Source organism: Amphiura filiformis, chromosome 19 (genome assembly GCF_039555335.1).
Source record: "Amphiura filiformis chromosome 19, Afil_fr2py, whole genome shotgun sequence".
Classification (NCBI taxonomy): domain Eukaryota; kingdom Metazoa; phylum Echinodermata; class Ophiuroidea; order Amphilepidida; family Amphiuridae; genus Amphiura; species Amphiura filiformis.
In genome coordinates this window covers 35,088,189-35,104,931 of record NC_092646.1, presented here as the reverse complement: position 1 = coordinate 35,104,931, position 16,743 = coordinate 35,088,189, and the positions used below count along the sequence as shown (strand labels likewise).

The 16,743-nt window shown below is 35.2% G+C and overlaps 1 protein-coding gene across 2 annotated transcripts; it reads left to right on the top strand.

The window, feature by feature from the left end:
- Window positions 1-2,536: 2,536 nt before the first annotated feature.
- Window positions 2,537-12,627, top strand: LOC140141221 (uncharacterized). 2 transcript variants are annotated; one of them, XM_072163020.1, is made up of 8 exons: window positions 2,548-2,870; window positions 4,268-4,361; window positions 5,221-5,273; window positions 5,835-5,947; window positions 7,810-8,009; window positions 8,587-8,664; window positions 9,785-9,995; window positions 10,967-12,627. In XM_072163020.1, the coding sequence occupies exons 5-8, from the start codon at window positions 8,001-8,003 to the stop codon at window positions 11,008-11,010; spliced, it is 342 nt and encodes a 113-aa protein (XP_072019121.1). In that variant the 5' UTR covers window positions 2,548-2,870; window positions 4,268-4,361; window positions 5,221-5,273; window positions 5,835-5,947; window positions 7,810-8,000; the 3' UTR covers window positions 11,011-12,627. The 2 variants fall into 2 exon arrangements, with proteins under 2 accessions (XP_072019120.1, XP_072019121.1); XM_072163019.1 differs by lacking the exon at window positions 10,967-12,627 and having other exon boundaries at window positions 2,537-2,870; window positions 9,785-9,846.
- The last annotated feature ends 4,116 nt before the right edge of the window (window positions 12,628-16,743 follow it).

Here is a 16,743-nt window from a genome sequence, read left to right as displayed (position 1 = left end):
TTTTTTTCAATTATTTCAATTTTATCTATGAAACCATTTTTCCATTTTCTACCTCAGATTCAGTGAAATTCGTCCATATTCCATATCACGAAAAACTTAGCTATATTATGGCTTTACCTATAGAGTAATACTATTCCTATGCATACTGAATGGCGTTGTTTACATTTTGGTTGGGTTGCTACATTCCACTTATACAATGAACTTGTTAAGAACAGAGCATAGTCTAGGGCAATTCGTCTTGATAATTCGCTGAGAGCTCTACATGTAAATTATTTAATACAAGTAGCCTATTATAATATGCCATCGACACTGTAGCTTAACCGTAACGCAATTAGGTTCAATTAATTTGTTTGGTCAGGTTTTCGTATGGTTAAAATTGAATGCAACTATATCAAACACCAGTTCATCGTTTGAGGCTAAGTTTACATAAAATGGCAGATATTAACTAACACCTTTCGCATAATTTTACCAATTATCTTGGAAAATAAACCCATCATATTCGAAGAAGGTTGTTACCATAATACATAATAATTAATATAGAGCTGAAATTAAAACAGTGCTGTTTTCTGATATTTTTTAACTAAAGTATTTAAATTCACTATTTATGTGATATGTTGTTTGGTAATAAAATATCCTGCATCGGTTTTAACAATTCAAAGAAAGTTGAATATAAGCTTAATTAGATAATTTTCAAGTTAATATTTTGTACTACAAAAAAAAAATCATTTACTAAAACCAAATCCAAAATTGACCCATATCTAAGTATATTATTGTATTATTCACTATACTTTCCACTCCTTAGCTTTTGACAGGTCAATTTTACCAAAATACCAAAACGGTCATTAAAAAAGTCTGTAAATTGTACCTTTTCTTACGCAAATCTTACGTATTATATTTGTTCACACACGAAGGTGTTGTCTGCATTTCCTTTGAAAATCGGTCAAAATGAACTCATTGACCTAGACAATTTGTCTCAATTGAATAGAAAACTTCAATACGACCTGTAACAACAGATTTTGAACAAAACTGTGTAAAGTAGTGTTCTGAACCGTGGAAGAGGGACCTAGGAGTTTTTCAGTGTTGCCAGATTTGCAGGCTAAGTTTGACACTTGTTGTTTTGAATTGGTTCAGTGAACATTCATTAATATATCGACTTTGAATTTGAATTTGAAAGGGATTGGAAACAAATTGACCTTGAATATTACTAGTATACCCTGCTATATTTTAAGATTTTAAGTATAGTATACCTTTCACCTAGAATATTCAACTTTTTTAAGTTTTTGTTTTTTGTTTCTTTGTGTATTTATTTGTATACTCGAGTCAAGACGTCAAGAAAACAATAGTATTTGTAATTTTGCTTAAAACTTTTTGTCTTAAGGTGGTACTACACCCCTTGATAAATGTGTAACTATTTTTGAATGTTTCTCAAAAAATAATAACATACTAGCATGACTAGTAGGAAAAGTTACTGGAATTTCAGTGACTAAAGACAAGAGGTACATTATTTATTATAAGAAAAGAGTTACCGCTAGAATGTACCTCATTTCTTAACATATATAATGAATCACTTGTTTTGAATTGCTGAAATTTCAGTGAAGTAATTGGATTCCTTACCCTATAATATACATAACTTTTGCAAACAATGTATAGTTATTTTTTAAGAAAAACGCAAAATTAGTCACACAATTTATCAGGGGGTGTAGTACCACCTTCACGTAACCTCTATTTTCGCTGTCGTATTGTTACGTTTTGGTATGCCTTGTACCCTAATTAGAATAATACAGTGCGGCTAATATGTTGACTCTGATTTGCTGATACTTTATTAGAAGAATACCGTGTACGTAAGCAGAATTAAAAGCGCAATTATTGTACATGTAAATACGAATTTTATATATAAAGAGGTTCCACAACAAGTAGTTCATCAATGTCGATCTGCCTAATTTATATTGATAGGCTTTATTAATTAATTGCTTAAGTTTTTAATATTATGATGTCCTTTCAGTTAACATAATGTAGATTTTTTTTAGCTCCAAATTTCCTCAAGTTTTGCCTTGTATAAGTAAATCGTTAAAACAGCAAGTATTTGCATTTCTTTTAAATGGGTAAGAGACAACATATATAGAGAGAAAGAATTGGCTCTTCAAAGAACAGGCGTGGAATACTTTAATATGGCAGATGTGTAAATTAACCAGAAGTTCTGACAAAGTGGCCACACTGTTGTTATGACATGATGTTTCACTGTGGCTAAATAATAATAATATTCTTCCATTCTGGGAAGGACAATTTACAGAATAGAATAGAAATATAATAAAAAGCAAAAGTTATATTAATTTTAACCATGGCTTTGCAGAGCACGATTCTTCTATTTGGCGAATACAAATTAATAAATACAATAAAAAAAACATAAATTGGTGGAATCAGAAGTAGTATAAGTTCAGCCACCATTAACATCGTTATTAAACTTGTTACATGTATACTTGAATCCAGGTATACCTAACGCATTGACCTCTTAATTTTCCACGATTCGGTTCAACAAAGCTTGATAAAGCAATAGCGCAAGGTTCAATTCAACAACAATAACCAAACTCCAGGGCGTTATGGAGTTCAGTTTTGTAGCTTTTTGATAGAAAAAAGTGAATTTGACGTTATAAGTATTTAATTAAAGTCTTCTTTGTTTCACATGATGGGTGACAAGGATGATATAGAAAATTTCAATGGAGGAATAGTCTGCCTGTCGCTCGTATTAATTACAGCAGTTGGGGCCATTGCAGGTGGAACATTGGTTCTCACTGTGGCTACACATCTTGATGGAAGACCAGAACCCATAGAAGTATCTGTTGGTGGGCCCCGCGGTCAACAAAATCATGAAGGTAAGATTATGTTTTATTAATAAAAAAAAATCCCATATCCATTAAATTGGTCTTACTCCATGAAAATGCGAATTGATACCCCGGGGGTCACTCACTACTACTCACTGCTACGCACCCGCGTCCAAGAAAACGGGGTACTTTTTGAGAAGGCATCGCCATTTAGAAGTCCTTTTCAGCCAATTGATTATTGTTACCTTTGTGCATGTTTTCTTTAGTATCTATAATAGGTATGCAACATCAAAAAGAGACCTTGGGTATAAAATTAGTTTATTTTCCTGTTTACGCCACTTACATGACTTACGGTATAAATTATTTCTCAATTGACGCCATTTAGGGTATGGTTGTTGCATGTGCTATGCCATTTAGGGTAGGATTTTGCATGTGTTTCGGCATTAAGGGGTGAAATTAGGTTATGTGAAATTCGCCATTAATGGTGCATTTCAGAGGTGGTCTGACGCGGTTGGGTAGCACTCGATCGCCCCCCAATTGATACGCTTAATAAGTGTATGTGGAAGTGTCCGCGACCGCTGGTCCCAATAATTAAGATCTAACGTCTAGTCTTTGACGTATAAACACATAATGCATTGACATCGTATTCGTATTATAGCAGAAGTTTGTAATTTTTTGGTCGAAGTTGAACTGGAATATGATAAGTTTTTACGAAATATTTTTTATACAATTATTATGTAATTCCTATAAGCTAATTTTAATTTTAACTCCTGAATTGAAACGCATCTACTATAGACTGAAATTACTGAAACTCTTACATGTCAAATCACCTGTTTGTGAAATAAATTATTACAATTAAAAACGATAACCCCAAGTCAATTTAGTGTTTATTGGATGAATAATTGCTATACTTTCATTATGTAAACATACATAGAATTATATTTTGGCTTTCTAAATCAAATAAGGCAACAAAACAAATCAAGTAGAGTATTACTTCAATAGTTGTTGCATTAAACGACGTGGCCACTGGCCATAATACAAACTGGGCTAGTAATAATCAAGTTAAAGCTTATGGTATTGAAACCTCAAAGAGAAAAAAGTAGAACAAGATTGTTGGAATTATGTCAAGGTATTATACTATAGTTTGATCAGCTTGTAATAGGCGGGCAATGTTAGGCTTTTACTACTACGCCAATAAGTAGATCCACGCTATTAGTTGACGTGCCTGGTCTTTATTCTGTGTGTTAGAGAATGTAGACAAAGTATAGGACTTCTGGCCAGATGTCACAAGAAAATTCTAAAAATAAAATATTTTGATATTAATCCGCGATGTTATAAGGCCCGCCGATTACGAGCTGATCAAAGTATAGGAGTGTTGTGACAGGTAATGAATCTTTCTATCAATACTGATCATGTTTTAACAAGTAAATGTATGAACTGATTTTCAGACAACAACAGACCATTCCTCAAGGACGACGGATACTATGATGAGCAGGTGTGGATGATAGCGAATTCACATTACGACACTGCAAATAACTACCTGTAAGTTAGATGTGATCTCAAAGGGTACATTGGCTTTAATTGACCCCCCTCGTCATTGCCGTCGGTTCATGTAAGGCCGTCGGTAGACTGAAGGCCTTGGTAAAAAAATGGGTTAACAATAAACCCTTTTTACCCAGGGTGACAGAAAAAAGGAGAGAATTGTGAAAAAAGTATGCACATTATCGTGAATTATACATAAAATTTTTGTGTTTTGATGTTGTTACCGCCTATTATCCTTTTTTTTTCTTCTTTTTTTTTTTTTTTTTTTTTTTTTTTTTTTTTTTTTTTTTGCTCTTTACTTTTTCAAACCATGCAAAAATATTTTGGGTAAACAAATCACAACTTCCGTCGGCAAAAATATTTCCGCGGTACATTTATAAGCTATGCCCCCCCCCCGTTCGAAAATCCAGGCTACGCCACTGACAAAAAACGTAACTACTGTTGTTCTAAGTTCTAATTCCCTTTAATGATTCCAATAGAGATATCCGAGTGTGCGTGAGTCAGTGAATGACAAATATACCTCTCAAGTGGTTCCCCCTCCGGAATTTTGAGGTGATGGGTCTTTGGGTGCTGACGGCGTACTGGTAGAGCAAACAAGTAAAAGGGGGTCTTTTGGAGCTATATGAATAGTCAAAATCAAGGGTCTTTCTTGGCATTCTGGCTGAAAATTAGCATGTTTTCTGTACGTAATATAAAAATGAATCTCAGGACATTAGGGTAAAACATTAGAATTTTTATCCTATGCATAAAACCAATGTCTACCCAAAAACACTTCGATACATCTTGACAAACTTGAACAATCTATGACTTTGGTGTAATTCATTCATTTTTATATTTAAATTTTCATTTTCATTTTCAGAGATGAGGAAACAGGAGAAATTGTCGGTTTCAACATCGATGTTATTAATGAAGGTGAGTATTCTTCGTAACTGCGTAGATATATGTAGGCATACACTCGCAATCTGGGTGTGTTTAAACGCAATGTGCTTTGAGGTGTGTGCACAGGTATACATACGGTTAATGGTGCATTGGGCTATTCCAGGTAATATCCATACACCCCCTATAAAAGACATGACCTTAATCTTCCGCTCAGGCACTGTAAATTTCAAATAGGGTAACTTGAATGTGTGACTCCATTTAAAATATACACCCCCTGTGTGTGAAATTAAGGTGACGTCTTCTATAGGGGGTGTATGGATTTCAACTGGAATAGCCCATTACATTACCTCTGCCTTAAAAGTAGTTTTCATTCTCACTTCGCATTTACCCCTAAGAATTTTCTATCTGTCACTGGGGTGACCACATAAATCTGCAGTATAAAGCAGTTTTGGCCATGATCGCTACTCAGTACTCACCCTCAGTGAGTCACATCAGGCATTTCACAAGTTACATTGGCATGATTTATAGTAATAGTGGCCGTTATGGAAGATTTGTGTCATAACAGTATGTTTATATTACTACCTTTTTTTTCAGTGTGTCAAATCGCCAACAAAACTGTCAACTGGTACTAGATTCTTTCGGCAATGCATGGGGTGGTGGTCTGGGAGGACCCGCACTGTTAGCCGGATGGTATGACTGCGCACAAGGTACGAGTAATTATGTCACATCAATAACACAAACAAACAGATTGAGCTCGTCGGTTATGTGTCCTAGTTTCGTTGCATATAAGTTTGTACAACGTCCTGGTAACGTTTTAACGTTATTACAACCAACGTTATCACAGCGTCGCTGACATAAGCATTATTATGTTTACTTTAGTATGATGTGTATATACGTCACTTTGACGTTTTACGAACTTTCATATACAACGTCACATATAACTTGTAACGAATAATAATCGATAAATCTCTAAATAACATATTATCGATTTTTACGTCATCAAACTTTCATTAGAAGTTTAACATTACTGGAAATATAATTGAAATAGATTAAATAACGAAGACATGTGGCATCGAATATTCTACGTCCAATACTTGGAGTCTGCATGGCAACCAATCGCCTTCTTCATGGGGGGGGTATTTATAAGAAGGATGTAAACATCTACCAAAAAGTAATTACTCCATTTAAATAATGGCCATTATTCCTATACCGTTGATTGTATGCCAAATTTGGAATATGTAGGCGAAGCAGAAATGCCTATTGTTAAACAAGACCCACTCAGTCACTTAACTAGACGCTTGAAACGGTCGAATTCGGTGTTGAAATAAAGCAACATTTTTAGTTACACCTTTTCACTTCATAATTAATTTTCTCGGTCAAATGAAAAGCAATATTATAATTTTCATATCTTCGGTAAATGTCAGAAGAAAACTATTATGCTTTGCTTTTTCAAACCCTGGTGTCAAACTTAGGTGTGAAATTTAGGCTTCTAGTGTAAGGTGTTTTTTTTATTTTCACATTTTCTGGGGACAACGTTTTTGCTTCTCAGCATAATTCGCTAACGAAAGATACTTCCGAACTTTCTAAAGCACATCATATAAGGGAATATGTCATAGTTTTGTCAGAATTTCGGTTTTGATTACACCATTTTTCAATTCCGATTACCAATTTTGTCAAAATCAACTCGCGAATGTACTCATGGATGGTATGTTTTGCATGAACATGGCAAGACATTCTGATTCTTTTGTTTTTTATGTTGTTATTACGGGATAGCCGGAAAATTTGCTGCCATGAGTTTTTCAGTACTTTTACGGGGACCAGTAAAATTACGGAATTTAAATTTTAAGCAGGAGTAAGAGGAAGTTAGGGATACACATGGGTTTGTAGTATTACATGTAGGTGTGGGAGTGGGTGTGGAGGTAGGTAGGTGGTTCTGCTCACAAAAATGTGTTTTGCTTACGGTTGGTAAGAGCGTGGAGCAATGGTTAGGGTACTTGCCTTTAGTGCATGAGGTCCCGGGTTCGATTCCCGGCGGTGGCGATTTGCTGGGATATTGACTTGGAAAAAACAGTCTGAAATTAATTGGCAGCTTATGTAGATTAAATTCAGACTTCCGCTCTCCCCATGGTTCATTTAGAATTGGGTAAACGAATCATGAAAGTACTCCGTCCTTCGGAGGGGACGTTAAGCCGTCGGTCCCGTGTACAGAGAGCCATACCTGTACATGTATCTCGCAGCCAGTTTCGAAAAGAGTAGGGTGTTAACCCCTGACTGTTCCTAACCCGTCCTGGTGTTCAAATGGACCCCAATGGAAATAAGCTTCAATAGAGGCTTTCTTGGGTTATCCAGGGTTGTCAAAACCCGAACAAATCAAATTTAAAAAAAATGGTTCCCGTAAAATTACGGGAAATTTAGAAATACGGGCGTCCGATAATTTACAGCCTTTTTTTACAGTGACGTCATGGCATGGAAGCTGTGACTCCTTTTTGACAATGATAGCCAAACTATGCTTTAATACAATTTTGTCACCATTGTTTTCGTTTTGCCTTGTTTTCGTTTTGTATTTTAGGTTGGTTTATCACATATCCTCGCATTCGTACTTTCCTTCACACCGAGCCGTTTACTAAGGCAGAGCCAGGATTGTTTGTAGTAGCGAATGGTAACCCTACCGGGTTCGATTGGAAGAATCTAGCCGGTAGAAAAATTGCTTTCTATGAAAATTGGTTTACTGATCCGGGATGCATAAGGAGGTATTCAGATATGATTGAAGTAAGTATATATAACAATATGGAGGGAATACATTTGCTTAACATGACACAAAAAGTGTCATTTGGGATCCATTTAAATTAATTTAACGCTCTTCGTGCTAGCCATAGACTTTTCTCAAAATATCAATATATATATATCAAGAGCTATCTTAAGAACCGCTGAATCAATACTAGGCTTGTTGTACTCATTTTAATGTCTGATTCCAAATATGGTCATGAGAATTTACAATTCTGTAATTTTTGAGTTTTTGAAAACACTAGTAGATAAAAATGAAATCAAAATCATAGAAATAATATAATTAAATTGTGACATACCAAATGAATGGACATAGTTTGTATAGCTTCCTCGAGTCATTAAAGTAAAGTAAAATTTTGCAGAAATCTGTTATACTAATTAGATTCCTTCTTAAAATGTATACTTTTATATACTACCGTATTACATTTAGAGGTAACAAAAAGCAATACCTAAATTATTGACTCGAGAAAGGTATATAGGCTATAGTTAATATATGTATATGATTATAATCATTATCATTAATAATAATCGAAAACATATGCCGTGTTGAATTTGTTTTTAGGGTTCATCACTTCGAGAAGAAGATAAAGTGATTAAACCCACAACAGAAGAAGTAATCGAAGCAGTCCAATCGGGAGAGGTAAGTTGTGATCATTGCATAACTTTGAAACTATCAAAGTTGTTACTGTATTTAGTGTAGACAACACGTCAATACTTGTAAATATCTACCAAAAAGTAATTAACCATTTAAGAGGAAGCCCGTCAGAGCAGTTCTTCTGGGAACCAAACCTGCCTGACTATAAAATTGATCAGTGACAAGGTTGTCTCTGAATTTAACAGATGCTAATTGATGCAATAACATTAAAACATCACTTAGCACCTGTCAAATTCAGAAATACCCTTGTCACTGATTAATTTGATAACCAGACAGGTTTGGTTTAGCCCAGAAGTACTGCTCTGGCGGGGCTTCCTCTTGAAATAATGGCCATTATTCATAAACCGTTGATTGTATGCTAAATGTGGAAGATGCAGTCAACATGGTCAAAGCAGAATTTATGCCTGCGCATTATGACACCTCATTTATTCCAATGGTCCCTTCAATGGATACTGAATATAAGGCAATAGGGCTTTGCTACAACTGTCAAATCTTGAGTTACATTCATTAGTGTACGCTGTGACATCAATATTGGGACCATTGCAACAAATGAGGTGTCATAATGCGCAGAACTAAATTCTGCTTTGCCTGCATATTCCAAATTTGGTATACAATTAACCCTTTAGGACTAACGGTAATTATTTAAAGGGGAGTAATTACTTTTTGGTAGATGTTTATATCAAATGTCCACATTGAAATAGCCAAAACAAAGCAAAACAAAAAATCCAAGATCATGTTCTCCATATTTACATATTTTAATTGTGTCAATCATTTAAACCCGTTGAAATTGTACCTTGATATATTTAAACTGTAATCGTCAGAAAGTATCATTTTCATTTGAATTGATACAATGGGATAAATCCGCATACCACTATAAAAGACATGACCTTTAACTCTCAGACATGGGTTGTAGACACCCACTTAGATAACCCCATTTGAAATTCATGTCTTAAATGAGGTCCTCGGTCCCATGTAAATTATTTTTCTCGAGAGGGAAACGCCCAAAACTTTCGTTTTGATTGCCCCAGGTCCCGCGCTGTATTCAGCTATTGACCTAAATGAAGTATCAACATTTTAATTGCGTTGTTTTTATTTAAAATTCCAGGCTGATGCTGCTTTTGTTAGCCGAGATCTAAGCAACGTTGTACAAGCGTTACAACAAGTTAGCCCTTATCTTGACCGATGTACCCTAGGAGGCGCTTCACTTATGTGTAGAAAAGACAGTCATTTGCCTAATTGGTGGAACCCTGCATGGCGAAGACTTCTTAATTCCCCCAGACATGAAGAATTTTGTGATCGAATTGACACCATTTATAGTAAGTATACCACGATCTTGAACTTGATCTTGAACTTTTCTAGCAAATAGATGCATGCCCCATACATAGAGGGGTCCTTTTGCAAGACATTTTGTTCTTTACCATGTTTACAAGTGGAGTTCTAAAACAATTGCAAATCTTGGCAATCAATTGAATGTTTTGAACTATCACAGACACATAATTCTCAATAAGTATGTCTTGCAATCGGGATTTCAAGCGGTCATAAAAATCTGGAAATCCGTACTCGACCTCTAAAAGGGCGCATGGACCTAGTTTCTGAAATAGCCCATTCTGTTTCAACTGTACACATGTACAGGTCTATTTGAAGTTTTTCCCTCTATTATACACAAAGTACTCCAGGGTTCCACATTGTTCCACAGTACTTTTGGGTGGTCAAACACCGTTCACGCTCCGTTTGACTAATGTGTACCCATATTACATATACCCGGTGACGGCGTTCTAACGAATTTCTGTTTACAAGACCATGTTGAAAAGTTGCATTTCGTGGGATTCTTCATAATTTTACTCACTATTTCCAAACTTTCGATGGTACGGTATACCTCCGGGGTATACCATCTTTATGAATTCGCTCCATCTTTCGGGACTTGGTAGTCTCATTCCTACGGTGCAATGTGTGCTTGATCAGCGAGGCATACGTGGTAATGATGAGATCCAAATCCCATTGGAATGTATTTTCTTGATCGCGTATTCTCTTGCTCCATTTTCCCGTTCTTTTTACACCTGATCTGTCTCCTTATACTCTCTCACTCGCTAACACCCTTTCTCCCTCTCTCATTTTCCTCGCCATCCATTGTCTCGCCATCTACCTTTCTTCTAATCTCTTCCACCGCCCTTTTATTTCATCTCCTCACTTTTTATAATTCGTAAATAACAACTTAATTTTGTATTTAATATATTGTTTCATTTTACTTTTATTAACATTCGGTTTCAATATTATCATTTAATTACAGATCGATTTGGTCAGTCGTCAGCAGAGTTTTGTCTAACACGATAAGGATGCTAGATATAATCATATTTATTAAAATAACATTTTCTTTTATGGCTATTCCCGAACTGGATATACCGCAGCTGAAATTAATGAAATAGTTCCAAATCACACAGTGTGAGATATTAAGATCATGTCTTCCATAGGGTGTGTATGGATTTCAACTGTAATAACCCATATTGGAGGTGACTAAACTGAATGGGACCCCATCTGAAATTCACGCTTCCAGTGTGGAAAATTAAGATATGTCTCCCATAGGGGTGTATGGATTTCAACTGGAATAATCCATGTTTGAGGAGACGACACTAAATGGGTCACTCCTTTTAAAATTCACACCCCCTGTGTGGGAAATTAAGATATATCTCCCATAAGGGGGTTTATGGATCACATTTGGAATAGTCTAATTTGATTAACCAGACAATAAAAACACGTAACAAGTATAATGATGTATATTCATACGTAGCGGTAAACGTAAATAGAAAGCAAATTTATACTTCTACGCTACTCAAATTTGGTACACTCACCGGAGCGCGTTCACCGGGTCAACCGGCGTCTTCAGCGGATGTTATTGCTCTGAAGATTTTTGTTGCTAGTGATGTAGTACTAGGTGTCCATCGGAGGTGTCCTAGTACTACATCACTAGCAACAACAATCTTCAGAGCAATAACATCCGCTGAAGACGCCGGTTGACCCGGTGAAAGCACTCCGGTGAGTGTACCAAATTTGAGTAGCGTAGAAGTATAAATTTGCTTTCTATTTACGTAACATGTAGAATACAATTTATAGGTAAACCATAAATAGTTAAGGTTAACATTTAATGATTTAAATTTGAAGTAAACATTGTATGCAAAGCAATTCATCAGTTAGCATGGCTGTTATGTCCCTGAAGAGGAAAACCTCCTATGGCCAGCAAACACAAAACATTTTCGACAGCATTCGCAAAACGTTAGCATAGGTTGCCAGAAAACATTTGAATGTTTTGTAGAGGTCATCTAAAGGGTATTAAACGTTTCCATAACATTCAAAAAAATTGTTGATAACCTACTGCAAATATTTTAACATAATGTCATTTAAGTGTTGACAAAATATTTGGCAAAAATGTTTGCCAAAAATATTTTACTATAACATTTTGAAAACATTTAAAAAAAATATTGTTGTAGTGTGTTTTCATACAAAACGTTTTAAAACGTTTCCATAACTTTACATAACCCGACATTGAATGTCATTAAACATTTTTATCTAAATCAAAACCCAAAATATAACGTTTTGAAAATATTATGTGTTTGCATGTTCACTGTGACCTATTTGGCAGATCATCGAATATAACAAAAACAATCTTGTCATTCATTTTGACACAAAACCTACCTAAGTTTTATAATGATATTTATTGGACAAGTGTGTTTTATGACCTATCATGAAAATGCCTTTAAATTTCACATATCGTTTACTGTTCCCTGTTTGCCAAATAGGTCATAGTGAAAATGGACACAAAGTTTTTCCAGCACAAGAACAAACAATCACTATTTTAAATTAAGGAGAGTTAATAAAGTGCATCATTGACCTAACTGTGTACATTTGACCCTAAAATCAGCAAAATATTAAAATTGTTTTATTTTCTTAAATACATGAATGCTGTGTGTTGTGTTTACTTGTGTGAATTTGGTTCATCTCCCTGTTGGTCATTGAACAGAAAACCTCTTGAGCCCACACTCAGGGAAAGGTGTGGGTACAATACATGAAATCCCAAGGCTCCCTGTAATGGGGTTTATTCCCCTCGAGGGGGGTGATAGTTTATTGTGCCATCCACAAATAACACAAATAGAGCTACTCAATTCATATTAGGCACATTCTCCGATAAAATGTTCAAAATGCCAAATATGTGTCGCCCATATTTCAAGTCGTATTCAGACTTGTTTCGTCAGAAAGAAATAACTTTTATTAATATAACTTATACTTAGGAGTTGCTTTCTAAAAATATGTGGGGCTAGAGGTTGTAACATGCATAGAAAGTATAAAACAATAAAGCTGATTATGCATATCCATTGTTTTCCTCCATGTCGCCATTCAGTATAATGTGTCCCTGCTCGCTAAACATGCGCGCATACAATGAATTATAGGTACTTTTCATTAGCTGGTATTATGCTCTAATTATAAAGTATAAAACATCACATTAAATTTTCCAACAGATCTTTGAGACTATGTCGCCAATATGGTTCACAGATACGTTACCATATTTCTATTGGATAACAATAATGTGAAAATAATTGGCTAGATGAATGTTCTCATATGTGATGGATCAAGCAGGCTCCACAGTTATATTATATATGTGGTACATATCACAATGGTTTCAAAGTAAAAAAACGTTCAGATACGTAACCTAAATACTACTCCCCTCGGAAAAAACGCTGTGATAAATGAAGCCAAATACCTACCAGACTCTAGTACATTGGGTGATGACTGATCAAGTATAAGTATTGAGTTGGTAAGTTTTTACTGGAAGACAACGGTAGGAAAGGGCTTCACAGATACGTTACCACAGATACGTTACCCCCAATACGTACAAGTAATATTGCTCAAAAATGAAGTATTGTTGAAAAATCACCCATGCATTGTTTTGTGTTCTGAAACTATTAAAGTTTACGATTCTGAATGCTTTTCATGAATTCTTCGTGGTTGGCATTTTGTCATTTCTGAGACCAAACTTGAACACTTTATCGGACAATAGGCCATTAACAAATCTTTTTAATTTCATGCAGGCCTATAGATGTTGTTAAAATTTGTCTATGCCTATTTATTTAACACAGTGTTGGTGCAGTATGTTGCTTGCACACTATTCTTTTATTAGACTCTGTTTGATGAGTGTTTGAGATAAGATGTTTGTTTATTTTGTGCACTACGTAGTTGCAACTATAAAGTTTGTGCCGATTTGTCAACAACTAAAAAAATGACTTCGTGCAATCCTAATTATTAATTAATTCTTTCATTCATTCATTCTTTCATTCATTTATTAATTCATTTATTCATTTATTCATTAATTAATGCATTCATTCATTCATTCATTTGTTCATTCATTCATTCATTCATTCATTCATTCATTCATTCATTCATTCATTCATTTATTTATTTATTCATTCATTCATTCATTCATTCATTCATTCATTCATTCATTAATTCATTGATTCATTCATTCATTCATTCATTCATTCATTCATTAATAAGATGTAGCAGTGTGTGTAAACAAGTCAACAGTTTTAATATTATTGAGACTCAACATGTTTTCTTATATAAAAGTGTGCGCTATTAACAGGTGACAAAATACATCTACTCCACAGACTAATTCAAGTTCATTACCATGTCAGTCTTTAATTGATACCAACACTTATACGCAATGACCTCTTTAATATTAGGACGATTCGGTTCAGCAAAGTTCGATAAAGCAACAGTGCTTGGTCAGTAAAATGGTCACTGAACAATAACCAGACAAATCCAGGGCGTTCTGGACGTAAGTGTTTATTTATAGTTTTGGATCGAGACAGTAATACACGTAGTATTAAATTAAAACAACCATTGTTTCAACATGATGGGAAAGAATGATGATATAGAAGACCTCAATGGAGGAATAGTCTGTCTGTCCCTTGTTTTAATTACAGCAGTTGGGGCCATTGCAAGCGGGACTTTGGTACTCACTGTGGCGACTTATATTGATGAAAGATCAGAAACCATAGAAGTATCTGTTGGTGGGCCTCTCAGTCAACAGAATCAGGAAGGTAAGATATGTAAGATGTGGGTTTTTATGAGAAAGGACATGTATTTTAAAAAGTAAAGTGTGCCAAGGCTTGTGGATCAACGTCTACGCGTTGTGCCTGTGCGTAGCGCACTATAAATCACTGCGCTTGTTTATTATTATTAATTAACCTTCGTTAATGCATCAACAGTCGTACTACGTCTTACCTGGTATTTTAACAAGCTTTTCATAATCAAAATGTTCCGTGTTCCCGGTCCGTGGTTGTAGTACGAGAGTACGAATAAATACTGTACCTTTGTCTTTCACAACACATAATGTGTAAATGATACCATATACTTGATTACGTAACAACATTAGTATAACTTTAATAGACTAGGGACACTGCCAAATATTAAATTACAACAAAGGCATGTGTTTAAAACGTCCGAGAACAGCAAAAGTACATGGTGTATATGGTTAGGGTTAGGCAGGAATAAACACTAGGTCCTGGGTCTGCATGTGGTAAAATCTGAGACTTGCCATTAAACTTGTGATTGGAAATTGGACATCTTTGAATTTCAACAACTATATATTTCAATTTTGCCGGGCTAAACCCAAGATTCGTTTAATGGCCGACCCTCGTATATCGGCACCCTGTTACGATAATTGTCTAATTCATTTTTTGTAATTTTAAGAACTCTCAGTTTTCGTAACAGGGTGGCGATATTCTTTTCCTTTATATATTGGGACTTAGTAGGTAAATCAAACTGGTTTTTTAAATAGTAATTAAACGAACATAATAATGGTAACTTAACAAGTTGCTATTTTTTTTCATAACAAAATGATTAAAACTATTACATGTTAAATCACCAGTTCACCAAAATCACCAAAATAAATTACTATAATTAAAAGCGAGAAAGCGCAATTATCGCTTTGTTTGAGGTAAATTTAAAATACCATAATTGCACAAGTATGTGGTAATGCTATTTTACCCAACACAGCAAAAATATTTTAAGCAACCGAGTTGCTCAGGTTCACTACTTAAACAGCTAAAAAAATTACATTTCAAACAACTTGTACTTCCAAGTCTAAACTGCTTATGACATTAAAAACTCATGAGTATGAGTAGAAGTATGAAATGTCTGTAGGAAGCCCGGATGTTGGGACAAAACCTATCCGAAGATAAGGCATAGGAATAAGAATGGTAAAGCTATTTTCCCTAGTGGTTTACTTACAACTCTGAACTTCACATTCAAAACTCGTAGATATATGAGTAGAATTATGAATCGTGTAGGGGTGTGTGTGTGGGAAGTATTGGGAGTCCGGATGTTGGGACAAAACATTTATGAAGGTAAGGCATAGTAATAAGAAATGACTCAATGTATGAGCGACAGGAATGAAATTAAATACCCTTCTTCTGAATTAATTTTCAGACAACGATAGACCATTCCTCAAGGACGATGGATCGTACGACGAGCAAGTGTGGATGATAGCACAAAATTATTACGACAGTGCAAACAACTATCTGTAAGTTCTAGATATAATCTATAGACGAATCCAATTTCACGCATTCCTACACCCCAATGGCAGCCATTACTGGGTCCCCCCTTAGGTCTATTCCACCTAAAATGTGAAATGATGTGTCCTTAGTGGGGATATTAAGCTGCATTCCGTCACCCGTGTTACTGTTACACGTTGAGAAAAGAATGATGAAAGTTTACAACACAATACAATTCAACATCGATTTTTAAGCGGATTTAATCCACTCAATTGGGCAGTAATGCAGACGGGACCCAGTAATTCCCGACCATCACTTGGCTCGTCGGATTTGTCTATAGAATGAGCATTGCCATTCATACGAATATAACCAACAACGAATATAACTACTATTGTACTACTTCCTTCTCATGAGTCAAAGGATTAGATTATGCGCAGGGAATTGAATCAAATACCTCTCAAGTGGATGTCAATCATAATATTCAAACATCCAGTAGTTATCCATGGGGGTGGGTTATTGT